The sequence below is a fragment of the Neovison vison genome, chromosome 11 (assembly GCF_020171115.1).
Source record: "Neovison vison isolate M4711 chromosome 11, ASM_NN_V1, whole genome shotgun sequence".
Lineage (NCBI taxonomy): Eukaryota > Metazoa > Chordata > Mammalia > Carnivora > Mustelidae > Neogale > Neogale vison.
In genome coordinates, this window is record NC_058101.1 from 23623194 (window position 1) to 23649803 (window position 26610).

General features: G+C 39.3%; 1 protein-coding gene and 1 pseudogene across 4 annotated transcripts in view; one reads left to right on the plus strand and one right to left on the minus strand.

Annotated features, from left to right (window-relative positions):
- Positions 1–22556, minus strand: part of CEP135 (centrosomal protein 135) — a 79861-nt gene extending 57305 nt beyond the window's left edge. For 2 of the 4 annotated variants that reach the window (XM_044268191.1, XM_044268189.1), the window contains exons 1-9: positions 22374–22555; positions 18050–18207; positions 16356–16546; positions 15239–15406; positions 13163–13304; positions 10578–10662; positions 5923–6051; positions 4308–4523; positions 666–731 (exon numbers count right to left, since the gene is read on the minus strand). In XM_044268191.1, coding sequence (XP_044124126.1) covers positions 666–731; positions 4308–4523; positions 5923–6051; positions 10578–10662; positions 13163–13304; positions 15239–15406; positions 16356–16546; positions 18050–18162 — 1110 coding nt within the window. In that variant the 5' untranslated portion in view covers positions 18163–18207; positions 22374–22555. Of the gene's footprint in view, positions 1–665; positions 732–4307; positions 4524–5922; positions 6052–10577; positions 10663–13162; positions 13305–15238; positions 15407–16355; positions 16547–18049; positions 18208–21739; positions 21934–22373 lie in introns of those variants that run through there. The other 2 variants (XM_044268193.1, XM_044268190.1) reach the window with 2 other exon arrangements.
- LOC122890590 lies at positions 21192–21290 on the plus strand (annotated as a pseudogene).
- Positions 22557–26610: the final 4054 nt, after the last annotated feature.

Consider the following 26610-nt stretch of genomic DNA (forward strand, 5'->3'; position numbering starts at 1 on the left):
ACATACACACATGCGCTCTCTTTCTCTAAAATAAATAAACAAAAATCTTAAAAAAAATGAGTTGCCCACTTTGACTGAGCCAGCCAGGTGCCCCAGACTGAGTGCTTTTAATAAAAGTCAACAACTTTAACAAATAATTATCAATTTTTAGTTTTCATACTAGCAAACTGACCAGTCATGAAGTAATTAATATGAGATTAAAATATTATAAATACAGAAACAAAATTAAATACATCCATGGTGGAATATTACCAAGCCATAAAAAGTAAGTACTTGGATACATGCTATAACAAGCATGAAACTAGAAAATACTGTGTTAAATCAAAGAAGCCAGACAAAATGGCCACATTATGTGATTCCATTGGTATAAACTGCCCAGAATATGCAAGTCTATAGAAATAGAAAGATTAGTAGTTGTTAGAGGCTGAGCTGAGGAAGATGGGGAGGGACTGCTAATGGGTTTCTTTTTGGAGTGATGAAAATGTTTTATTATTGATCGTCAGAATGGCTGCAACACTTCATGGTTATACCAATACCAGTGAATTAAATGTTTAAGAGTGAACAGTATAATGTGTAAATTATATCTCAATTAAAAAAATATGTAAAATATAGCATGCAAATTTTCTTATCAAAATTTCTGGCAATTCAACATGTCACCTACTTACCAGCTGAAGTTTTGCCATTGTTTCTTCAAGATCCCGCATTTCAGAAAGCTTTTTTTTAATCTCTTTCTAGGAATAAAAAACTTATTAGATACAGACCTAAAAGTCAAATATTTATCACTAAGTCACACTGCAAATAAAACCAAGTCATTTTCTTGAGTAGTCTTTCTTCTGAACAGTGAGATGGGAAGCTTTAGCTGTTTTAAGGCTCAATTTCAGTGAAGAGGAGATAAAGTCCAGGCTTCTCTTTAATTTCTTGGTATCCTGAATGCTTATGGGGAGATATCTTTTTTTTTTTTTTTTTAAGATTTTATTTATTTATTTGAGAGAGAAAGAGAATGAGAGAGAGCATGAGAGGAGAGAGGTCAGCGGGAGAAGCAGACTCCCAGTTGAGAAGGGACTCTGATGTGAGACTCAATCCTGGACTCCAGAACCATGACCTGAGCTGAAGGCAGCCGCCTAACCAACTGAGCCACCCAGGTGCCCCTATGGGGAGATATCTTTAACATCTGAAACGAAAGGGCCCACTTAAAAAACATACTTTGCCTATATACTTGTAGGACCTTCCTTGAACCTTGATTTTTTGGGTTTTTCTTATGGCATTGTTATTTCCTAATTTTCCTATCTTATTTGATTTCCCTCTACCTGCTACTACCAATGTGGAACCTCTATACAGCAAACTCTTGACTTTGGCTTAGAAATGAGAGCACTGAATACAGCAAATGAGAGCACTGAATACAAATGTTAGAATATTTTGACCCAACGTGAGCCAAAATGTCATTCTTGAACACTGTAAATGGGACCTGAGAAGCAATGTTCAGTATGTTGTGTGCATGAGCAGAGAAAATGCAAAACAAAGTAGAAAAAGAGAGGAATGAGCTACAGGAATGTTCCAATGAAACCAGAGCCACAAAAAATTAAAATTGCTTTAATTATGCTCTCAATTTTATTTTTTTTAGTAGTCTCTACACCTAATGTGGGGCTTAAACTCATGACCCTGAGATCAAGGGTCACATGTATTTCCAACTAAGCTAGGCAAGGACCCCTATATTCTTCATTTGCAAGACTCTTTTGGCTACCCTGGCCTCTTGAGATTTTATAATTTTTTTTTCCATTTCTATAAAAAATGCCATTGGGATTTGGATAGGGATTGTACTGAATCTGTAGATTGCTTTGGGTACCATGGACATCTGAACAATATTAAGTCCTCCAATCCAGGAACATAGGATGTCTTTCCATTTATTTCTCTCTTCTTCAATTTTCTTCAATAATGTTTTATAGTTTGGGCGCCTGGGTGGCTCAGTGGGTTAAGCTGCTGCCTTCGGCTCAGGTCATGATCTCAGGGTCCTGGGATAGAGTCCCGCATCAGGCTCTCTGCTCAGCAGGGAGCCTGCTTCCCTCTCTCTCTCTCTGTCTGCCTCTCCGTCTACTTGTGATTTCTCTCTGTCAAATAAATAAATAAAATCTTTAAAAAAAAAAAATAATGTTTTATAGTTTTCAGCATATGGTCTTTCGCCTCCTTGGATAAGTTTATTCCTAAGCATTTTATTCTTTTTGATGCTATTGCAAATAGGATTATTTTCTTAATTTACTTTTGGATTTTAATTATTTGCATATGGAAACACACCTGCTTTTTTGCACTAATTTTGCATTCTGCAACTCTGCTGAATTTATTAATTCTGGTTTGTGAAATCTTTAGGGTCTTCTACATTTAAGATCATGTCATCTGGAACATAATTTTACTTCTTTCTTTCCAATTTGGATGCCTTTTATTTCTTTTTCTTGACTAACGGCTTTGGCTAGGATTTCCGATATACACGAAACAGAACTGGTAAGAGTGGGGATCCTTCATTGCTCCTGATCCTAGAGGAAAAGCTTCAATCTTTCACCACTGAGTATAATATACTGTGGACTTTTCATATATGGCCTTCATTATGTTGAGGTATATTACTTTTATTTCACTAATTAGTTGAAATGACATTGTACAAAATTGATTCAATGACATAGAGTCCTGATCCTAAGACTAAGTTATACCCATTCCTGGGATAACATAAATACTTCCAAAGTATTATGTAAAAACTGTGGTATACATGTAGTTTTCATGTATCCATATCTGGACTCTTAATTTGGATGTACATTCCTTTTTTAAGAATTATCCACCTGACAACCTGTGTGTGGTCTAAGTATCTCATGATCTTTCCTCTCTCACCTTCCTTCTCACAACTGTTTTCCTCCCACTTTTTAAAGCGAAGTCATGCATCTAATGTCATTCAAAATATGAAAAACTTTTGAAGGACCAAATAAAAAGATAATCAAAGTTTATGAAAGACATGTATTAAGATATGCATTAATAAGATGTATCTTATTAAGAGATATATTTCCAATAAAATTTCACTTTTCAATTCAGTAGGTATCAGCATTTGTGCTGTATTTGTAACTTTGATCCACCAATTACTAATAATTATATCACTATTCAGAGGAAAGTGTTAGCACTTTGAACTTTGTAGTCAAAGGACTTTTTTTTTTTAAAGATTTTTATTTATTTACTTGACAGAGAGAGATCACAAGTAGGCAGAGGCAAGCAGAGAGAGAGGAGGAAGGAGGCTCCCCACTGAGCAGGAAGTCCGATGCGGGGCTCGATCCCAGGGCCCTGGGATCATGACCTGAGCCGAAGGCAGAGGCTTTAATCCACTGAGCCACCCAGGTGCCCTGTCAATGGACATTTTTTAAAATAAAAAATTTTCAAATAAATAATAAATAATTTCAATTCATGTATTTTTTATTGCAGAGATGTTTGATAGAGTGATCATGAAAAGATATTTAAGCATAAATATATTAAAATAGGATAAAACTGTGGAGATTTCAAGAAGAAAGAGTCATTTAGCTATATTTAAAAGAACGATGTGACAGTTTTAAGAGATCAGTATTTACAACAGACTGGAAATTACATCTTTAATTTCTATATATATACTCATTATTATTTTTTAAAGATTTTATTTTTTTTTTTTTGACCAAGTGAGAGAGGGAATACAAGCAGAATGAGAGGGAGATGGAGAAGCAGGCTCCCTGCTAAGCAAGGAGCCCCATGAGGGTCTTAATCCCAGGATCATGACCTGAGCAGAAGGCAGACACTTAACAACTGAGCCACCCAGGTGCCCCTAACTCATTATTATTTTTAAAAGATTTTATTTTTAAGTAATCTCTACACCCAACTTGGGGCTCAAACTCACAATCCTGAGATCAAGAGTTGCATGCTCCTCCCACCACAGCAGGCAGGTGTCCCCTTTCATATCTATTTTAAACTTAAAGATGAAAAATGTTTGCTACCAAATTAAAAATGTGTTAAGTACAAACACTATTTCAGAAAATAAAGAGATCATGAGCACAAAATGACACAGAGGACAAACTTCCAAAGCTTGTTCACAATGTAGAGATGAAAATCTTGAGGAAAAATAAGACAAAATCTATAGGAGAGCTATCCTAAGAAAAGGTGTGCTTTAGAAACATACCCAAGAGTGTAAACACCACTTTGGAAAAACTTGAATTATGAAAAAAACAAACCAAAAGACCAAATCAGGTATCAAAGGGGCTTATGTTCACTATGTTCCATGAGAATCAACAAATGTTCCCACAACCTAGACATACCTTTGCTTCTTCAAGTTCTTTATCAGCAGTCTCAAGCACTTCTTCTTTATGTCTTTCTAACTGCTGTGCTAACTGGTCTATTTCAGTTAATTCTTGGCAGAGTTTTTCATTTTTGTTACTTAAATTAACAACTTCAGTAGTCACTGTTTCCTTGGTTTCCATAAGCTCCTGTATATGCTTCTCCAGGTCTTTATTAGCTCGCTGAAGAAAGTCAACCTAAATTGAATTTGTAATTCACAGGTTTATGAATTTGAAAATTACCCTAAATACTGAACTTTCAAAAATATTTCAAAATGCTGTATTTTTTTAAAATACTGAAAATTTAAACCACAGCTATTTTACAGTTGTAATCCTACACTACTTTGATTCACAAAACTGACAGTGTGGGGTGTAATAAAAATATATAGTCATTGGCTTCCAATCTTTAAACAGGAAAGGAAAGGAAAAGTAAAACATTTGTGTGAACTTTTTCCCAACACGGAGTTCTAAAATTATGACAAGACTATCACTACAATGATACTACTACTCTAGACTGTGCTGTCCAATGTCGTAGTCACTAGCATCCACGTGTGCACACTGTGGCTCCGCCCAACTGAGAAGTGCTATAAATGTAAGGTAGACACAAGATTTCAAAGACGTGGTGCAAAAAAGAAAGAATGTAAAATATCTCAACATTCATATTTTACAAAATTATACACTGAAATTATATTTTGGATATACTGAGGTAGATACATTATTAAAATTAATTTCATCTGTTTCTTTTTATTTTCTTAATCTGGCTACTAGAAAGTTTTACAGTTTTATGTTTTACATTTTGATCTGAGATTCATTTTCTTCTCTTTTTTTTAAGTGGGCTCCACAGAAGCTTGAACTCATGATCCTGAGATCGAGTCCTGAGCTGAGATCAAGAGTTGGTCAGATGCTTAGCCAACTGAGTCACCCATGTGCCCCTAGAAAATTTTAAATTACATAAGTGGCTCATATCATATTTGTACTGGACAGCCCTGCTCTAGAGCTACTGCCGATATTCCTGACTTAGTCTATTCTGGTTACAGCCCAGGCAGCAATGACGGGTCTAAATTTCTCAAGGTAACATAACATGCTTTATATAACTCTCCTGTTCTTCTACTCTTAGGTCAAATGCATGGTAAGGGAATCTAATGCATGTTTAGCTTTTTCTATTTCTTTTTAAAAATCTTTTTTTACATTATAAAACAAAATTTTAAAAACAATGAAAATCAAAAAGAGTATCTCATCACACAAAGATAAACTCTTAGTATACTTCGGTATATTCTCCTCCAGTGTTTTCTCTCTTCAAGCTCATATGTACATTTTTAAAAAGCAAACTGAACATCACACTGTGCCTACAGTTTATTCACTTCTTTTAAACACTTAACATTATGGTATATATTTTTCTGCTTCACTATCCTTTTTTTTTTCATTAAATATTCTTTAAAAACATGATTTTTCAATAGCTGCATCCTATTTCTGGACACTTGGGCTCTATCAAATTTTTCCTACTGTAAATAATACACTAGTCACTTTTATAAACATGGACTGTTATAAACATTTAATGATTTTACATACTCAGTGAAATAATTATAAAAGTCATTACCTGAATATTTAAATGAGCAATAAGCTTTTCATTGGTCTTATTTCTAGACTCCAGAGACAGAATATCAGGGGAGCGGCCACTGTCCAATGCAACTGAGAGTCGTTCTATCTCTCGTTCTCTTAGTTCAATCTGAAGACATAAAGTCACGTCATTAATTTAAAAAATTTGCTTTGAACTGAAATAATTAACACTACATAAACACTTATTTGGGTATACTTTCATTTTTCTTATGTTTCACAATGTGTGTAAGAGATTAACATTCATATATGTACCCATGAATGTACCATATTATGAAATGTATACACACAAGCCAAAAATAAACACAGAAAATTTCAAAATGAGAATGCCAACAAAGATTTTTCTTTTCTTTTTTTTTTTTTTTAAAGATTTTATTTATTTATTTGTCAGAGAGAGAGGAGCGAGAGTGAGCACAGGCAGACAGAGAGGTAGGCAGAGGGAGAGGGAGAAGCAGGCTCCCTGCCAGGCAAGGAGCCCGATGCGGGACTCGATCCCAGGACGCTGGGATCATGACCTGAGCTGAAGGCAGCTGCTTAACCAACTGCGCCACCCAGGCGTCCCAAGATTTTTCTTTTTTTTAAAGACTTTACTTATTTATTTATTTGACAGAGAGATAGAGCACAAGGAGGCAGAGTGGCAGGCAGAGGGAGAGGAAGAAGCAGGCTCTCCACTGAGCAGAGAGCCCGATGCGGGGCTCGATTCTAGGACCTGGGATCACGACCTGAGCCGAAGGCAGCTGCTTAACTGTCTGAGACCCCCAGGTGCCCCTCAACAAAGCTTTCATAAGTATTTTTACTGAACAAATTCTTCCCAATTAACTAATTTTTGTTCTTTTTTCCTCCCTCCTCCATGATTAGGCAATGTTTATATAAAAAGAAACTGCTGGGCACTAGAACTGAGTCTGAGCTACTTCAGTGCCTGGCACTGAGTAAATGCAGAATGAACAAATTGATGTAGGATACAAAGAATTGCTACGAAAACTCAGTATGGAAAAGGACTGGAAGTTGGGGTGAATTTAATTAATTTCTATTATTTAGAAAACAACAGGGGTGCCTGGGTGGCTCAGTGGATTAAAGCCTCTGCCTTTGGCTCAGGTCATGATCCCAGGGTCCTGGGATGGAGTCCCGCATCGGGCTCTCTGCTCAGCAGGGAGCCTGCTTCCTCCTCTCTCTCTGCCTGCCTCTCAGCCTACTTGTGATCTCTGTCTATCAAATAAATAAATAAAATCTTTTAAAAAAAGAAAACAACACACATAAAATCACAGAGATCACTATCAATCATGATACTCACATACATGATTTTGGAAAAACCCAAACACTTTATAGCGATGGGTTTTGGAGTTTTTGTTTTTTCAAAAAAATTGAAAACGAAAGCAAAGCCTTCAACTCAACAATTATGAAGCACAATTCTTGGTATATGAAGAATAAAATACGATCTTTGACTTTCAGGTACATAGTTTTACAGGGAAAACTAGCAAGTAAGCCAGTAATTACTATATAATGTGTTGTTCAGTGGTAGAATAAAGAGGTATATGGCACTAAAGCAGTTAAGGGAATAAAATGATTTACTCTCCATGATATATTTATATGTCTATGAAAACTAGTGAAGGCTTTATCGAATAGGTATGTATATTTCTCTTCATATCCTATGAAGAGAAAAAAGGAGGAATGTTCCAGGCAGTGACACAGAAGCATAAAGCCACACAGTATGACCGAAGGAGCAGAGATGGCTCAGTAAGACTGGATTGTAATATTCAAGGAAACTTATGGTTGGGTCTAAAGAATCAGGCAGGATTTAACTATGATAAGCTCTGAATACTTTGCTAAGGAGAAAGACTGTTCTAGACTAAAAGATTAGTAAGAATAAAACTAGACAAAGGGAGGCCTATTGGAGAAATGTATGAGAGATGAATAAGGCATAAACAGTGAGTAAGTGAGAGCAGAAAAAGTAAGTTTACAAAGTACTTAGAAGTGACAGAACTTGATGAGTGGTTTGTGAAGGGAAGAGAATGAGACCTAGAAAGACTACAGAATGTTGGCTTGGGCAGATGGTGATGCTACCAAGCAAAGTAGAGAATATAGGAGGGAAAACAGATTTGAGGTAGAAGATAACAAGTTCAGTACTAGGCATATGGTACAAAGAGCTTTTATCCGAGCAGAAATGCCCAGTATGAAATTGTATGTATGGGTCTGGAGTTCTGTAGAGATTTGAGCCAGAAAGACTGAAAAGTTATAAACATTCAGGGAATATTTTAAACCAAGAGATTAAATGAGGCCTTCTGAGAAAACGTACAGGGGAAGAGGAAGGGGTCAAGAACAGGATCTTGAAAAACAGTAATATTTAAGGGAACAGGTAGAGGAAGAAAGCAAAGAAAAAATGGTAAGAGATTTTTTAAAAAGGGAAAACTGAAAGAAAATGAAGTCATGAAAGCATTTTAAAGAGAAATTACCAATAATGACAAATACTACAGAGGGGTCAAGAAATTAAAGTCTAAAAATACCCTTCTGGATCAAGCAATTGTCACTGGTGTCATTAACTAGACCAATTTCTGTAAAAGGAGACATATGCCAGAACGTGATAGGACAGCAGGAGGTGAAGAAGTGGAGACAGAAGAGTAAGACTCTTTAGAGAAGTCTGCGTGAGGGAGGAGAAGGCATCAGCAACAAGGAGAGGTAGTTAAAGGAGATCTTTTTAGGGGGTGTTAGTAATGACCACAATAGCACCTCTTTCTAGGACGGTTAGGGAGATTAAAAGCATTATTAGTTGTAAAGTGGATTGAAGTGTTTTCTAAAGAAGGAAAAAATTTAAAAAAAAAAAAAGAAAGGAAAGAATATTGATGAAAGCAAAAAAAGACGCCTGGGTGGCTCATTTGGTTGAGTGTCTGCCTTATGCTCAGGTCATGATCCCATGATCCCAGGATCCCATGGATCAAGCCCCATGTCTGGCTCTCTGCTTATTGGGGAGCCTGCTTCTCCCTCTCTCCCCCGCTTGTACCCTCTCTCTCTGTTTAATAAATTAAAAAAACCTAGAAAAGAAAAAAATAATGGAGCAGCGAGGAAATAGAGTGAAGTGCACAGGTACAAAGACTAAGCTTTTTTTTTTTTTTTTTTAAAGATTTTTTTTTTAATTTGACAGAGAGAGATCACAAGTAGGCAGAGAGGCAGGCAGAGAGAGAGGAAGGGAAGCAGGCTCCCTGCCGAGCAGAAAGCCCGTTGCGGGGCTCGATCCCAGGACCCCGGGATCATGACCTGAGCTGAAGGCACAGGCTTAACCCACTGAGCCACCCAGGCACCCCTAAAGACTAAGCTTTAAACAGGAAGAACGCCACACTGCCCATTAAGTCTGTAGAGCCTCCATGTGAACATCGCTAATTTTAAAGGTAGAAACAAAGTTGAGACAAGGGGAGATCTTGAGAGGGTATTTATTATAGGCTGGGGAAAGAGCTTGTGGAGAACAGCAAAATTTGGAATATAGATTGAGAAAAACAAAACAAACAAGTGAAAAAGAAAAAGACATGCAGCAGAGTGGATTCAACTAAGACTGATAACCATAATAAACTGATGGTTTCAATCAGAATGGTCAGGGAATTTTCTCCAAACACCTCAACTACCTCACAGAGATAGCAGAGACTGGTCAGCTAATGTTCATAAAGTACTTGGGAAAAAATGTGATGAAACTGTGATTATAAATTGAAAAATATCAACAATATTCAACTTGTGAATATTTGATATTTTCAGTTTCTATACTGTTTAAGTTTTTTGGTTGACGTCCGGTTGACGTCTCTTCTACTGTGGCCCCCTGCTCCCATTCTTTTGCAGCTGACTTGTCTGCGCCTCAGTCTTCTCCTGTGCACCATCAGGAGGCGGTAAACGTGATCACGATTCCTTTATACTGCATTTTTATCCAAATTTCTTCTAAGTACTTTACGAACTTAACAGTAATACCAACACATAAGTTACATCTATATTTGCATGTGCAAATCACTCCAATAAAATGCAGTCATATGCAGAAAATGAAGAAACGTGTTACCCAATTTAAGCTTCAGTACGCACGCATATTAAGAAAGCAAGCCTGTAATTATACGAATCAGTATTTAGCCAAATACCAACAAAGTATGAAAGAACAAAGCTCACTATGGTTACGATCTAATCCTGCATATATTAATTCCCCTGCTTCTTCAGAAAACTCACTAGTTCTTGTAGAGAAAACACATAACAAATACGGTGCCACAAAAAAGTAACTATCAAGAAGAGTTATGTTCCAAATAACAAAATCTACAGTAATAGTAAAAAAATTACTTATGATACCACTGTAAAGCATAATATACTTCAATAAAATACCTCCCAAGATGAAAACAAGTAATATGATTACAATGTTTGGGGAGATAGATGATTCACCTAAAGAAACCCTAAAAAACTACTATTTGCCTCAATTCATAGTGGACTGGACTGTTGGCTCTAAAGCTATCTAAGTCACTCCAGCTATTATCTCTATTAACAAATTGGAAAAGATAAAAGCTGTGTAAAAATTCAGCATCAGTAATACCAAATAAAACCCAACTTTATTTACAATCGCAGCATAACCATTTCAACAATGCAACCATGCATCCCTGCTAGGGAAGTAAATAAAAATCCTACCTGCTCGGTATAATCTCTCAGTCCACTTTCCATCATTGCTAACTTTTCTTGTAACTGGTGGACTTCCAGTTGAAGTTCTTGAATTCTGAAACACATTTATAACTAATGTCAATATACTTTCATTAAGAAAGACATAAAAACAAGAAATGAAACTAGGTATGTTCTCCTGTAAATTCTCTATTTTCCAATTTCTCAGTAAGGTATGAAGTACTATATCAAAGGGTTCCAAACCACAGCATAAATAGAGTACATCATCTTAGAGATTTAATTCTACAAGAATAGATTTAAAAAACTGAGTGTTAAATAATTTGAAATTCAGATACATTATGCCTCCTGTTGCATTTTGATCCTTAAAACTCTTTGAGGTACAGTTGCCAATTCTTAGGTTCAGGAAACTAGAGGGTCTAGCCCAGAATTCACATTCTGAAGTGAAAAATGGAACTAAAGTGTATTTTCTGAGCCTAAATGACCCTATATTTTCTAATGAACTACCCCGCAATCCTGGAGAGAAGAAAATTATTGAGAAATACTATAGTTCACCAAATAACTACAGCAAAACCCTACTCCTTTCTGGAACTTGTTAATTCTAACAAAACCAAGATTTGTCCAAATTATCTCAATTCTACAACTACCCAATGGATTTGTATTACATCAAACTTTGCCAAACAGTAACATAAATATGACATAACCACTTTCATACTGGAAAAATAAAGCCTGAGGCCAGGTCTGCTTTTTTTTTTTTTTTTTAAAGATTTTATTTATTTGTTTGACAGACAGAGATCACAAGTAGGCAGAGAGGGAGGGAGGAAGCAGGCTCCCTGCTGAGCAGAGAGCCCGATGTGGGTCTCGATCCCAAGACCCTGAGATCATGACCTAAGCCAAAGGCAGAGGCTTTAACCCACTGAGCCACCCAAAAGCGCCCCCCGGTCTGGTTTTAAAAGAGATTTTCTGGGGGCGCCTGGGTGGCTCAGTGGGTTAGGCCGCTGCCCTCGGCTCAGGTCATGATCTCAGAGTCCTGGGATCGAGCCCCGCATCGGGCTCTCTGCTCAGCAGGGAGCCTGCTTCCTCCTCTCTCTCTCTGCCTGCCTCTCTGCCTACTTGTGATCTCTCTCTGTCAAATAAATAAGTAAAATCTTTAAAAAAAAAGAGAGATTTTCTGTGAACTAGAGTAAGTGAGTAAGTGAGGCTGGCACACCTTGTCCCTGCTGTTACTGGAACCAGTACTTTCCACTAAGCTAGGTTTGGGAGAAAAGTAGGTATGCAGTTGCTCTCATATGCACGCACACAAATCACTCTGTACACAAACACAATGTTTCTGTGCAAAAGAAAACAAACAAGATCACCAAGAGTTTAATGTCACCTATGAGGGTTTGATAGAAAAGAAAGATGTTAAGGAAAAAATTTAAAGACAGAAAATGACAAAACATGCAGACCAAAAAACTCCTTAAACATACTAACACAGTGCTAAGTCCTAGGTTACAATTGTTAACAGAAAAAACAATCCCACAAAATATTTCACAATCTAAGTTCAGATACTATATAAACATAGTCATGTACTGGGTAAGAATAACCAAGAGATCCTAATCAGTACCTCCATCAATATTCCTTTAGATTGTTACGAGATTAATGATGTGGAAAAACTCTTCCATAGTCTCTGTATAATCTATAAAATAAAAAGTTATCCATACTAACCATTTTTACTAGTATAGTACATATTTGAATGTTTTTCCAGCTATGACCACAGAGGCTGTCATGAGTGTTTTCTTGTTCCTTTGAACCTCTTATAATTTTCTTAACAGCATTCTGTGTATTTCTTGTGTCATCTTTACTATTAGAATATGAGCTTCTCAAGAGTAGCAATACCATCTCATGTTCACATCCCCAGAACACTTACATAGCGCCTTTCCCAGAGACATTAACGAAGTTTTATTTAAAACTGAATTTAGGGGCGCCTGGGTGGCTCAGTGGGTTAAGCCGCTGCCTTCGGCTCAGGTCATGATCTCAGGGTCCTGGGATCGAGTCCCGCATCGGGCTCTCTGCTCAGCGGGGAGCCTGTTTCCCTCTCTCTCTCTCTCTGCCTGCCTCTCCATCTAGTTGTGATTTCTCTCTGTCAAATAAATACATAAAATCATTAAAAAAAAAACTGAATTTATATCTGATTCCAGTGTAAGGAAAAACAAGCATGAAAGAGCTAGAGAACCATGAAGCAAGAATTCAAAGCCAGTTACAAATCTACTCATGTTCACTGGCATTTGACATATCTGAAGTAAGAAGAGTCCTGCAAAAAGATGAATTGGGTGACGAAACTAAATATTAAAGCAACTCTACTAAAATGGATTCGAGATGGCACTAAATTATTTTACAGTAAGTAGGGACAGAAACATCACATTTATGATCTATGTGAGATCAAAGTTTCAAAACCAGTAAAAACAGTCTGTACTCAGGATACATTCAGAAAGTACTTCCTGAGTGCTCACACGAAGTTCTGTGCTAGGCCCTGGAGATACAATAGCAGACTGGAGCCCCAGCAGCAAGAGAGTTAATCAAGTGATTAACTGAAACCGACTAAATATTGTTTAATGCACCTGTTATCAGCCACCTGTAGGAGGTCTGCAACGTAAGGGTCATCGGGCTGCGGAACTGGATATGAACTGACTTCGGAGGGAGGGACTGGTTCGTCAATCTGCATACGTTGGCGCCTGAAAGCAATATTTCTTTTCTTGCCACCTGAAACACAATTGTGTGTTTGAAGGAATTTAAAAGAAACAAATATTAGAATTAAATATTCCAGAAGGTCAGGCTTTTTGTTATAAAGTGTGTCTCTAGCTCATATTACCCAGCGACAAAATAGCTCCTCCCTTATATAGACTCTCACCCTGATCTTTAACTGAACAATGCCTTCCTGAAAACCTCAACAAGACATGGTTATACAAGTTTTATTCTTGGCCTGTTTGGTACATACGCCCATCCCCTATCTAGTGGGAACAAGACTTTGGTAAGATTAAAAGTTGAGCATGCCCTGTGGTATTTGCTCTTATGAACTCAAGAAATCATTACCAGAAGAAAACTGTCAAATGAGAAGCTTAAAGCAGTGATAACTAAAATAAACATGTTTATTTAGCAATGCCAAAAGAACAGATTAACAGAAACTTTATGTAGCAAAACTAGTATATAATGAATGAATCTCATCTGTAATATAAAATGATGCTATAACCTGAATTAGTGGGGCATGCCTACTTAATTGTCCTTAAAACTAGCAGGAGTATTCTTTTTATGGACAGATACATCCAAATTACACGGATAATTTATATTTCTCAGTACCTGGCCAAGATTAGACATGCACTTGAAAAATTAATTTATCTGCACAAAGAACAAACATAATCTACAACTGTGTCTTCATTAGAATCCTGACACATTTTGTATACATGTATCTCTTGTCTTGAGGATGAAGAAACTGGATCAAAAGTATTTAAATGATTTGCTTGTAGTTATACACCTAAACAAGGAAAACCATTTTCTCCTTCTCTTACTTTTTTTAAATACCAACCTCCCCTCAGGGTCTGTTCTCTCTCCTCAGCTTACCCAATTTCACTAGCTAATTCCCACCACATCTATAGCTTTAATTCCCACAATATTCCAATGACCCCCAAATTAGAATTTCCATCTGGGACCACACATCTAGAAACTGATCCACATATTCCACTGCATACTAGAAATCTCACTGTGGGTGTTCCATGGGTGTAATATACGACACATGCAAAAGTGAACTCCTGCTCTGCTTTCCACCTTCTCTATCTTAAAAATAGTACCATCATCTGCCCGCTCATTCACTTGAAACAGAAATCTGGGAATTCCTCTACTTCCCAAGTCTTCCACATTCAGTCACTGAATTCTATAGATTATACCCCCTGAATCTCTCTGGAATGCCCCATTCCTCTCTCAGAAAACCTGATTATCATTTTCCCCCTTCATCTTCTAGTTACTTCTGAGATCTTTTCCCATGTTTCTCAATCCTTTTTACCTTGAGCCCACAGTCCCCTTCTCCATCTCATTTCCTGCCATTTAGATCTCCAACTCCCTCCTGATCTCAGTCTTCATTCTGACCAAATCACTCCTGGTCCTCACCATGCTCTTAATCCCTCAGTCTTTACCTTGTGTCATAATCCAGCACTTTCCTACACCTCACTCACTCACATCATCTTCATCCATGATTCAGACATCTTGACAATCTTGTCACTGGTACTGGAGACTCTTCCACCAACTTTAAGCCTGGACCACCCTCAACTCTGGATATGCCCCTTCATTTCTTTTCTCTTGCTACAGAACTACTGGGGATAAAGCTAAAAAAAATACTGAATAAAATAATAATTTTTAAAAGAATTTAAAATAATGATTAAGGAAATAAAAATCTGGGTATTTAAGTTAGTTAAGTTAGACTACTTGCATCTAAGAAACTACTTTTATATAAGTCTCGAAGACCATGTATAAAATAATACGTAGATCTTAAGAAATAAATTTAGAAGTTTATGTGACAATCCAAAATCATCTTTTCAAATACTGAAGTTTAAGCACGAAAATCCAAACTCTTATTTTAATCAACAGCTTTAACATCTCTAAAAGATTAGATGTACATAATTGGTTTTGAGAAGGAGCAGACTCACCTGGAGTTTGTACCACAGCGTGCAAATTCTTTTCTTGAAGTTGCTGAATTCGTTCATTCTTAGCTTTGCTCTCTTTCTCCAAAAGTTTGAGTTTATGAACATATTGGTTATTTAGAAATTTCAGATCAGCTGTTTCACGTGCACACTTCTTCAACGTAGCTTTCAACTCTTAAAATGAAAAAAGATTCAAAGACCATTTTACAGATCAGGAAATCTATGAAGTCCTTCTATGTCACAAAATATGAAAGCCACTTTAATTTGAAAGGCTCCATCTGATTCTCACCAAAGCCTTTGTCTGAAAGGCTATTACCTTTTCTACCACTGTTAACAAAACTACAAATGGGTCACCACTAAGCAAAAAAGAGAATTACATTTTTCTTCTGCTCTATGGCTTAAGATAAATTATGGCATTTGATCCAATCCAGTAAACTGGGTATGTAGCTGAGGGACTAGGAATTCATGCCAGGTATCAGACAGGACTTTCTACTGATATAAGAAGAATTTATAGTAAGATAGCCATACAATTACCCTCTGCCCAGGACCTCTGAAATCATTCTATTCAATCTTCCAGCTTGAAGAAAAGGGTATTAAAGAATCAGAATGATACAAGGCTTTCACCTCACTTTAGTCCTCTTACTTTCAGTATGGAAAAAACGAAAGTTGTTTCAAGAACATTTCTTTGTTTTAAGAACTTAATATTTCCTAGAGCAATTTTTTTATTAATTAAAAAATTTACTGAATGTAGTTGACACATGTTACATTGATTTCAGGAGTACAACATAGTGATTCAACTTCTCTGTAAGTTATGCCGTGCACAATGCATATGTAGTTATCATCTGTCACTGTGCAATGCTATTACAATAACACTGACTATATTCCCTATGCTGTGCGTCTTTCTACAGCAATTTTAATTCTAAAAATTTAATCTACATATAGTGAAGATGATAATAGCTATAAAATGCAAATTTATTTTCCTTGTTGGGAACTCTTCAATGCATTCTGCATTATTTCAAGACTGTTAGCAAGAAGACTATCACAATACTATATACAACCTTTTCCTACAGAAAAAAACAAAAAGGGCAAAAAATATGGTATTTTAAAAATCATAGAATTTTACCTTTAATGTGTTGGCCTGATTGTTCTCTCAGTTTCATTAATTCCAGGTATAATTCATTATTCTCCTTGATCAATCTTGCATTTTCAAGTTTATAAGGTTCCAAAACAAAATCAAAATTGGCACTTTCTTTTTCAGCTTTCACAGTAGATAATTTTGATTTCCGAAGACTTTCTGTTGTATGAACTAGGTCACTGAAATTGAAGAATAAAAAATGTACATACAAGGAAATGTTCCATTACCTTTTAATAACTAAAAATATATTTCAAAAAAGACATAAATGTTAACACAAAGTGAGATCAAATCTAAAAACAAACAAAAACACTAGGAGCCTTTCAAGGTACCACGTGCTCAAAAATTTCTCAAAGCAAGATTAAAAGGCATGAAACATACACACAGAATCATCTTTCATTCTCTCCTCTCATTCATCCCCCATGTCCAGTTAGTCACCTGATCCCGTGGACCCTGCGAAACTTATCTGTACATTCAGCAAAGATTTACTGAATACCCGCTATATGCTACGTGCTAGCTTATAAGAATAAAAATGGATTCCTTGCCTCTTAGAACATACCAGTAGAATATTCATTCCATCAGTATTTACTGAGCAGGAAACACAATATAGAACACACCATCATGGAACTTGTATCTTACTGACAGTTTGTCAAAAGTTATAATACTATGTGATAAACTCGACAACTGTGTGTTCAGCTTGTACTAGATACAGCAGAGATAAAGTCAGTCTCTAGTCTTAAGGGGTTTGCCTTCTAAAGGAAACACAAAAACAAGTTTCCAACGATGGTAAGTAGTGAAGGTAATATGTACCAGATGTGACAATCTTGTAGGCCATAGAGCTAAACAAGCATAGCGCAGGAGGGAGAGGTGAGAGGGCCTTCCCAGGCAGACAGAACAGCACATGGAAAGACCAAGCGGAGAGACCGGTGGGGAGTGTATCTGTTTAGGGAGCTCCAAGTGGTTAAATACGTGGGCGATGAAGCGGAGTGTAAGACCACTATGGAAAAAGTCTGCCAGTCTCTCAGAAAGTTAAACATACTTCACCCTCCAACCTTGAATTGCAGAGCTAGAACTAGAGCATGAAGGGTTCTGGAGGCGATAATGAAGACCCAAAAACCAAAAACCAAAAACCAAAACCAAAAACAAAAAACACACCAAAAATCCCCACCAAATCTCTCTCCTCCACTCTCTCCTTACCATCATCACAGCTTGTAGTCCTACTGCAAAAGCTTCCTAAGCAGTCCTGCTCCAGTCTCAAGGAAAGAACGAATAGTGGAAAGGAACAAGATCACATAGAATCTTTCCGTAACTGCTCAAGTATTGACCAACCACATATGAGAGAACCTTTATCAAATCATAGAAATTAAAGACTAGAGAGGCAGCCATTGAACACCCCATCAGGTAAGAAAATCATATTAAAAAATTGTAATTCTATTCACGGAGGACTATCAGAAACACCTACTCTGAAGAGTAGAGTGTGAAAGGTGACCCCTACAGTTCTGCAATGTGGAGGTCCTGGAATGATGATATGGGAGTAGGATACAATAACAGATGAGCTTCAGAGGACTGAAGGACTTAAAAAAAAAAAAATCTACCCATTTCTTCACTGTAACATGAAGTTTAACAGAAGCTAGATAAATGGGATTAAGGATCATAGAGGTTTAGAACTGTATTTTCATCTTTACCTGAAAAGTTTTTCTACCAACGGTAAACACTCCACTGTCAGAGTCTGGCGGTATCCCAACTGATCCAATCTTTTTCTAATATTAATGTACTTTCTTTCTGCAGCTGTAGTCATCTTGTCTTCCAAAACTAGTTTTATTCACTCCCCAAAATTAAAGTCCTAAAAGAAAAGAGTAAAACATTATTCTGTTATTATGGCTATTACTACTATTTCATGGTAAGAAGAAAAGATTCTTTCAATATGAAGCACACATTTTTTTTGTTTGTTTCTCTTCAGGTTGGCTGCCTTCTGGAATATTTAGACTGACTTAACTGCAATGCTTATGATAGTCACATTGCTGCATTAAAATAAGTTTCTCTTGGGGCACCTGGGTGGCTCAGTTATTAAGCGTCTACCCCTCGGCTCAGGTCATGATCCCAGGGTCCTGGGATGGAGTCCAGCATTGGGCTCCCTGCTCAGTGGGAAGCCTGCTTCTCCCTCTTCCACTCTCCCTGCTTGTGTTCCCTCTCTCGCTGTGTCTCTCTCTGTCAAATAAATAAATAAAATATTTAAAAGATAAGTTTCTCTTGATAAATCTATACATAAAAAAGTTAAAAATATAATGGAGAAAACAAAGAATATTTTCCCATGCTTGAGGTAGGCAGAATCTTTAGATGCCTAAAATCTTTAAATGTCTAAAGATTTTAAATCTTTAAATGCCTTTTTGAGGGGCGTCTGGGTGGCTCAGTGGGTTAAAGCCTCGGCCTTCGGGGTGCCTGGGTGGCTCAGTGGGTTAAACCGCTGCCTTCGGCTCAGGTCATGATCTCAGGGTCCTGGGATCAAGTCCCGCATCGGGCTCTCTGCTCAGCGGGGAGCCTGCTTCCCTCTCTCACTCTCTCTCTGCTTGCCTCTCTGCCTACTTGTGATCTCTGTCTGTCAAATAAATAAATAAAATCTTTAAAAAAAAAAAAAAAGCCTCGGCCTTCAGCTCAGGTCATGATCTCAGGGTCCTGGATTCGAGTGCCACATCAGGTTCTCTGCTCAGCAGGGAGCCTGCCTCTCCTCCCCCTCGCCTGCCTCTCTGCCTCGTGATCTCTGTCTCTCAAATAAATAAATAAAATTTAAAAAAATAAATAAATAAAATAGGGCACCTGGGTGGCTCAGTGGGTTAAAGCCTCTGCCTTCATCTCAGGACATGATCCCAGGGTCCTGGGATAGAGCCCTGCACTGGGCTCTCTGCTCAGCAGCGAGCCTGCTTCCCTCTCTCTCTCTCTCTCTGCCTGCCCCTCTGTCTACTTGTGATCTCTGTCTGTCAAATAAATAAACAAAAAATCTTTTTAAAAAAAGCTTCTTTGGAAGCACTAAATACAAAAGAAAAATCTGATAAATTTTTGGAATTAATCAAATTAAAAATGGCTGCTCATCAAAATATTCCATTAAGAAAACAAAAAGAAAAATGAAAGTGTAGGAGAAAATATTCATAATATCAAACAAAGGATTTGTATATGGCATACATGAAGAACTGCAGTTCAATAATAACAATAAAGAAAACTCGGTAAGAAAATGGGCTAAAGACGTGCAAAGATAAGTGAATAGGAATAATCATATGAAGAGGTGCTCACCACCATTAGTTATATGGGAACTATAAATTAAAACCACAATGAGGTATAATTTCGCCCATATTAGAATGGCTAAAATTAAAAACATGTTTTCAAGGATTTGGAGCAACTGGAATCTTCACATTGCTGATGGGAATGTAAAAGCACTGTGGAAAAAGTCTGGCAGTTTCTTTCTTTTTTTTTAAGATTTTATTTATTTATTTGACAGAGATCCCAAACAGGCAGAGAGGCAGGCAGAGAGAGAGAGAGGAGGAAGCAGGCTCCCTGCTGAGCAGAGAGCCCTATACAATGCAGAGCTCCATCCCAGGACCCTGGGATAGAGACCTGAGCCAAGGCAGAGGCTTTAACCCACTGAGCCACTTAGGTACCCCAAGTCTGGCAGTTTCTTATAAAGTTAAACTTCTACCCTAGAACTCTATAATATTGCTAGGTATTTATTCAAGCAAATGAAAATAAACATCCATGGAGTCTATGAGAATATTCATAACAGCTTTTTCATAATAGCCCCAGAATGGAGCAGGACAACAAATAAACTGAGATATTTGTACAATATACTATTACTCAGGAATAAAAGAAAAGAAATAAATAATAAAAGAAAGGTCAACTGGGCGCCTGGGTGGCTCAGTGGGTTAAGCCACTGCCTTCGGCTCAGTTCATGATCTCAGGGTCCTGGGATCAAGTCCCACATCAGGCTCTCTGCTCACCAGGGAGCCTGCTTCCCTTCCTCTCTCTCTCTGCCTGCCTCTCTGCCTACTTGTGATCTCTCTCTGTCAAATAAATAAATAAAATCTTAAAAAAAAAAAAAAAAAGAAAGTTCAACCACGTGAATTAATTTGGAAAACATTACTTGAGCAGAAGCCAGACACATATACTGCATGATTCTATTTACATGACTTTCAAGAACAGGCAAAATGAAACTATGTATACAGAAACCAGTAGAGCTGTGGCCTGGGTCAAGAGGAGTGGGTGGAGACTGGAAGGGTTAAGAAGGAACTTTCTGGGGTGATGAAAATATTGTTAATTGAGATACCGGTTACACCAAGTATATGACATTTATCAAAGCTTTCCAAATAGGACACTTGAGATCTGTGCATTTCCCCAAGTACATTTTAATTCCACACACAAAAAAGACACAAACACATATGAATCTCTACACACATTTTTATCTTTGTCTTTTTCAATATTTATGAATATATTCCCTACCAATGTGCCCTAAAATGGAGTTCTCTAAAGACTGCTTGTGTAGAACATTTGCAGGTAAAGATAGTCCTAGCACTCATATTCCTAAGCCAAATAAAATTTGTTTTAACATCTCTATTGTCTTTCACAATTTATAAAACGTGAATGCATGTGAATACATGCAAAACGGATCCTCACAACTTACCCTGAAAGGAGACAGGGCATTCTAGACATCCTCTCTATTCAAAGGCAAGGAAAGGCTGCGTCTAGAGAGCAACTTGTCCCAAACCACTGGGCCACAAAGAAGGTGGGCACTCAGGTCTCCTGAGCCCTGGTCCAGCACTCTGGCTTCTGTACCAAGCTGCAACCGCTTCTTGGCCTTTGGGCTAAGATCAAGTGTAGTATCTGCACCAAGCTGCGGCAACTCACCAAATCACTTCTAATCTACTCTTTCTACAAATCCTTCTTTCTCCACACTCTTGCTAACCTTTTCTTTTAGTGGCCTCCCCACGGTTCCTTCCACAAAAGGGACCTGACTGGTGAAGGGCTTTTCGGAGAAATTCCTGGAGACATCGGAAATACACCTGTCAAGAACTAGCAGGGCCTCGCCCCTCCAACATTTCTCCTTTTTGTCTGGTACCAACTTCGATTGCCCAGAAATAATACTTCCTCACATACTGGCTGAGACAGAGAATGAACACGAATCCCCCCACCCCAAAGTCATCGAAACACAGGGCAGACGGAAGAGTAAAATCCCCCCAAGAAGAACAAAAAAACATCCTCACCCACGGGCTGCTGTCTTCCCCCACCTACATCAGGCAAACACTGGCTATACTGAAAGTTTCTAGCAGAACCCAGAAGCTTAGCTTGGAGGTCCCCCGCGCACACCTGTTTAGAACCACTCGCTAGTTTACCTCTGCGGAGGTGGGCGTCTGAAAGCCAGGACATCTTTTTACAAAAGTAGCCTGTGTGTACGTAGGCGCAGCGGCTCCAAAACCAAAACAAAACACCAGCCTTAACTAGGGCTGCCTCCAAGTCCCTCCACACTGAACTTCAAACAGTAGACTGGAAGGTGAAGGGGATGTTTTCGAAGGTGCAGGGCAAAGGTTAACAAATGGCTTCCGTCCCACGCTTTAGGGCACTGTGTTTTTACGAAGAGCCTGTAAGATTCTCACACGAGAGGGCACTTTGACTTCTAAATCAACCCCGCGGTTGGCCGGAGGCGGGTGTGCACACACCGCACAGACGCCCGCGGCGAGCGGCGCGGCGGAAACCGGGAGGCTCGAGCTGCCCCAGGTCGACCTCCCGGACGCAGCTTTACCGCCGGGTGTCGAAGGGTAGAGGTGTCGGACGCGCAGCCGGCGGAGAATCTTCGCGCCGCGCTGCGCCCCGCCCGGCCGGGCCCCACTTCCTCCCCGCGGCCGCGCGGCCTCCCTCCCGGCAGCACCCGGGCCCGGCCCGCGGGGACCTCCCTGGAGGCCACGGCTAGAGCGTCGCCGCCGCCGCCGCCGCCGCGCCCGGGCCTCCCGCCCCGACAGCCGCACTCACCCGCGGCTCCAGCCGCCGCTTCCTCCGCCTGCGGCCGCATCCCTCCTTCCGCCTCGCCTCCCTCGCTGGTTCCTTCCGCCCCAGACTCCGGCTCCGGCGCTAGGACAGTTTGAAAATGGCGCGGAGAGACGATCCCTGCAGGCGCGGATTCGGCGCCGCGGTTACCTCGGTAACGGGAGCGGCGCAGGCGGTGCGCGGCGCGCGACCGGGACGCAATCGGCAGCGACGGCGGCGCGGGCCCAAGCGCCCGGAAACGCAACGGCCGGAGGGCGCGCGGCCACGGCGCCCCCTGCCGGTGGGCAAACTCCGAACCTCGGCAGATGCCAGAAATAGATCCTTCCTTTTCCCGGATTCGTTGCTTGTCTACCCCGCGCAGGGTTTAAACGCTCCCCAGCGCTGGGTCCCTGCAGCGGATAAGGCTTCACCCGCCACGGGAACACCTGCTCACCACGAAAAGTCCAACCTAATAATCCCGTTTCTTTGCAACTTTCCCTGACAACCGCCCAATAAAAATAATTTTTTATTGTTGCCACACCCATCTCCCTGTAAAGCTGTGCCGACACATTTCTTGTACTCATCCCATCGCGAGTAAAATATCAAATTTTGATTCCAAGAGTTATAGCTCATCCCTTCAAAATGTAGTTGTATGCGTGTCTCTGGGCCCCCCACGACTTTGAACTTTTTGAGTCAGAGTTTATTTTACTCACCTCTGTTTCTCTAGCACCTATCACAATAACCTTTTGTGAAGGGAATCCAATTGAAATAAACTGGTTGTAGGGTAGAGAGCTTGCTTACTTAAACCATATAGGTCAAATCCTAGAATCCCACGTCTCCTCAGGATTTCTGCATAATCAGAGAGGAGCTCGGTCCTTTCTGTTCACTACTCTCCCGAGTAGGCCTTACAGTCAGACAAGTTACTTAATCTTTGTAAGTTGTGTAACTGCTGCGTGGGTTGTGAATAACTTTCTACCCATTCATATATCGACATACACACATGTTCCCATTATGTGTACTTCGTTTCCCCGCATGTCTTAATGAGTTCTTTTATGGAATTTCTAGGAGACAGTGACTTAGGTACTGTGGATGGCTTTCATAGTCTTGAACATATACAATAAACACACTTTTTTTGCTGAAAACAAATACCTCTTTTGGAAACAGGGAGGCATAAATAAATTAATAATATGGCAAAATAGTTGTGCAACAGCCATCCAGTCTAGATGACTCCCTTTGCCCCAAAACCACAGTAGTCAAAGAAATTTAAAAAGGTGGGTGAAACCCTGAAGTTATGAAGCCTTATGAAGTTTTGCTCCAGGGGACGTGAAAGACCAGAGTCAGGTTCACTGTTGGACTCCAGGGCCTAAGGTCAGGGTCCCTGGCACACGCATACATATCTGGGAAGGCTACCACTCAACCCACCACACTCCCTTAGTTTTTGACATTTAGTCTGGGTGAGGAGGAAAACAATCATGCCTATGTTATGGAACCACTGTGAAAACCCTAAATAACAGGATCCAGAGAGTTTCCTGGTTGGTGAACACATCAGGGTGCTGGGAGGGTGACACGTCTGGATAGGGCGTGGAAGCTCCATGCCCCTTCCCCCTTCCTTGTCCTGTGCATCTCTTCTATTTGGCTGTCCTTGAGTTCTATCCTTTATAAGAAGCTGGTAATAGTAAGTAAAGTGCCTTTCTCAGTTCTGTTAGCCATTCTAGTAAATTACCTAACCTGAGAGGGGTCATGGGAACCCCAGTTTAGAGTTGGTCCATCAAAAGTATGGGAGGCCCAGGACTTATGAATGGCATCTAGAGTAGGAGCTGTCTTGTAGTTTGTTTTTTTTTTTTAAGATTTACTTATTTGTTAGAATGAGAGGGAGAGAGCAGGCACGTGCACACAAATATGGAGAGGGGCAGAGGGAGAGAATCTTCCCCTGGCCCACCCCCATGGAGCTCAATTCCATGACCCATGAGATCACGACCTGAGTGGAAACTAAGAGACAGTTACCCAACCAACTGAGCCACCCAGGCCCCCAGTCTCGTAGAGTCTTAACCTGTGCAGTCTGCAGTAACTCTGGGTAGTTTGAGTCAAACCTGGTGATTCACAGACCTGTACCCCTGGGGCTAATAATACATTATATATTAATTTAAAAATTTAAAAAATAAAAAAAACAAAATTAAATTATTCCATATTTTAATTGAAATCTGGACCACTTGGAAAAGTGGTTTTGGAAAAAAAAGTGGTTTTGGAAAAGACACTGTATTTGGTGTCAGGAGGGAAAAACAAACAAACAAAAGTATCAAAAGTGTTGTGAATAAAAGTAACTCACCAGGAAACTACTAGGTATGTGCAGATAATGTTCAGGAGAAACTTAGCAGAGATAAGTTGAGGTTTCTTTTTCAAGTTTCCTCTCTATATTTTCCAAACATATTCTGTGTATCTGGATATCATTAACTCTGCTGAGAGTTATAAGAAGCCCCTGTTAGACCACGGGCTTCTTATACTATACATTGCATTGGCATGATTGTTTTCCTGATCACCCAGACTAAATGTCATACACAGAAGACTCATGTGATCTTCTCTGTGCCTATAACCAAGCAGAGTGACTGGCACTTCAAAGATCAGGATAGGTGAATTGAACTGAGCAGAACCGAATCAACCAGATTTTCCAACACCAAGCCCAGTATAGCACAGCTGCCTCCCCTCAGTGACTGGCCCAGAGATGGGGCTAAAATGTCAACACGACCATGAGCTAACTCAGGTCCTTTTATTTAAGGAGTAGGGACTCAGTTTCCCTATTACCACAGGTGTGTGGTTTGGCTGGAAACCTGACTTTTACTGGCAGAGAAGGATAATGATTACAATAGTTCCCGTCTGTCTGGAGCCTTGCAGCAGAGCCTTGTAGTGACTTGGCCACAAAGCACACTCAAGCTGTGGAAGTGATCAAATGTTATGAGAAGCTATTCTTTAGCAGCAGAGACACTAGAAACTTATTTCCAAGAAAGGGGTCGCTTTTAAAAGCACAATGCTAGAGCATCTTAATGACATAGCAGTTTCTTCTGTGTGTCTGCGAAGACATCAGAACTTTTCACAGCATAATGCTAGTGCAAGGGATTACACTGTTTTTTTATTTTTATATTTTTTAAGATTTTATTTATTTATTTAACATAGAGATATCACAGGTAGGCAGAAAGGCGGGCAGAAAGGCAGGGGAAGCAGGCTTCCCGCCGAGCAGAGAGCCCGATGTGGGGCTCGATCCCAGGACTCTGGGATCATGACCTGAGCTGAAGGTAGAGGCTTAACCTACTGAGCCACCTAGGCGCCCCTTATTTTTATTTTTTTAAAGATTTTTCATTTGTTTATTTGACGGACAGAGATCGCAAGCATGCAGAGAGACAAGCAGAGAGAGAGAGAGAGGAAGGGAAATAGGCTCTCTACCGAGCAGAGAGCCCAATGTGGGGCTCGATTCCAGGACTCTGGGATATGACCTGAGCCGAAGGCAGAGGCTTTAACCCACTGAGCCACCCAGGAGCCCCAGGATTACACCTTTTAATCACCATTTGTAGTCAGTAAGAATAGAGAGAAGAGTAGGGGCTCTGCATGAGTGAAAAGATTGATAAACACCAATACGATATTTTAAAAAACCTTTTTTCTTGCACATCAAAAGTTCTGTGGTCAAAAGACAAAGGATGGCTGGGAAAAGTATTTACCACTATTATCATAGACCTAATATATAAAAAGCTCCTATAACTCAATAGTAAAATGACTAGCAAATAATAGAATACAGTAGGAAAATAATTTTAAAATGAGCAAAGATATAAACATGTAATGCATCACATGGCTCTTTACCTGTATGAACAGGGACTCACTGAAAATAAGAGGCATGTAAATTGAAAGTAGTGGAAGTGTGAAGGATGAGTAGATAGCCAAGCAAAAGGTAGAGAAACGCAATAAGCAAAGATACGAATAAACTAATATTATTCATAATGCATCAAGTATTTTAGGTTATGTTCTGAGTGCTGAGCATGCTTTATAGATACTAGTTCATTTACTCACCATAGTAGCCCTATAAAATAGGTAGTATTGGTATCTCCATTAGACCGACCAGAGTAACTTATCAGAAGTCACAAAGTAAGTGATAAAAAGTGCTGGTTTCAAGTCTGGAAGTTAAAACAATTATGTCAAGGAAAGGAACTCCATAGGACAAGGGCCAAAAACAGAATATTTGGATGATGATCAATTAAAC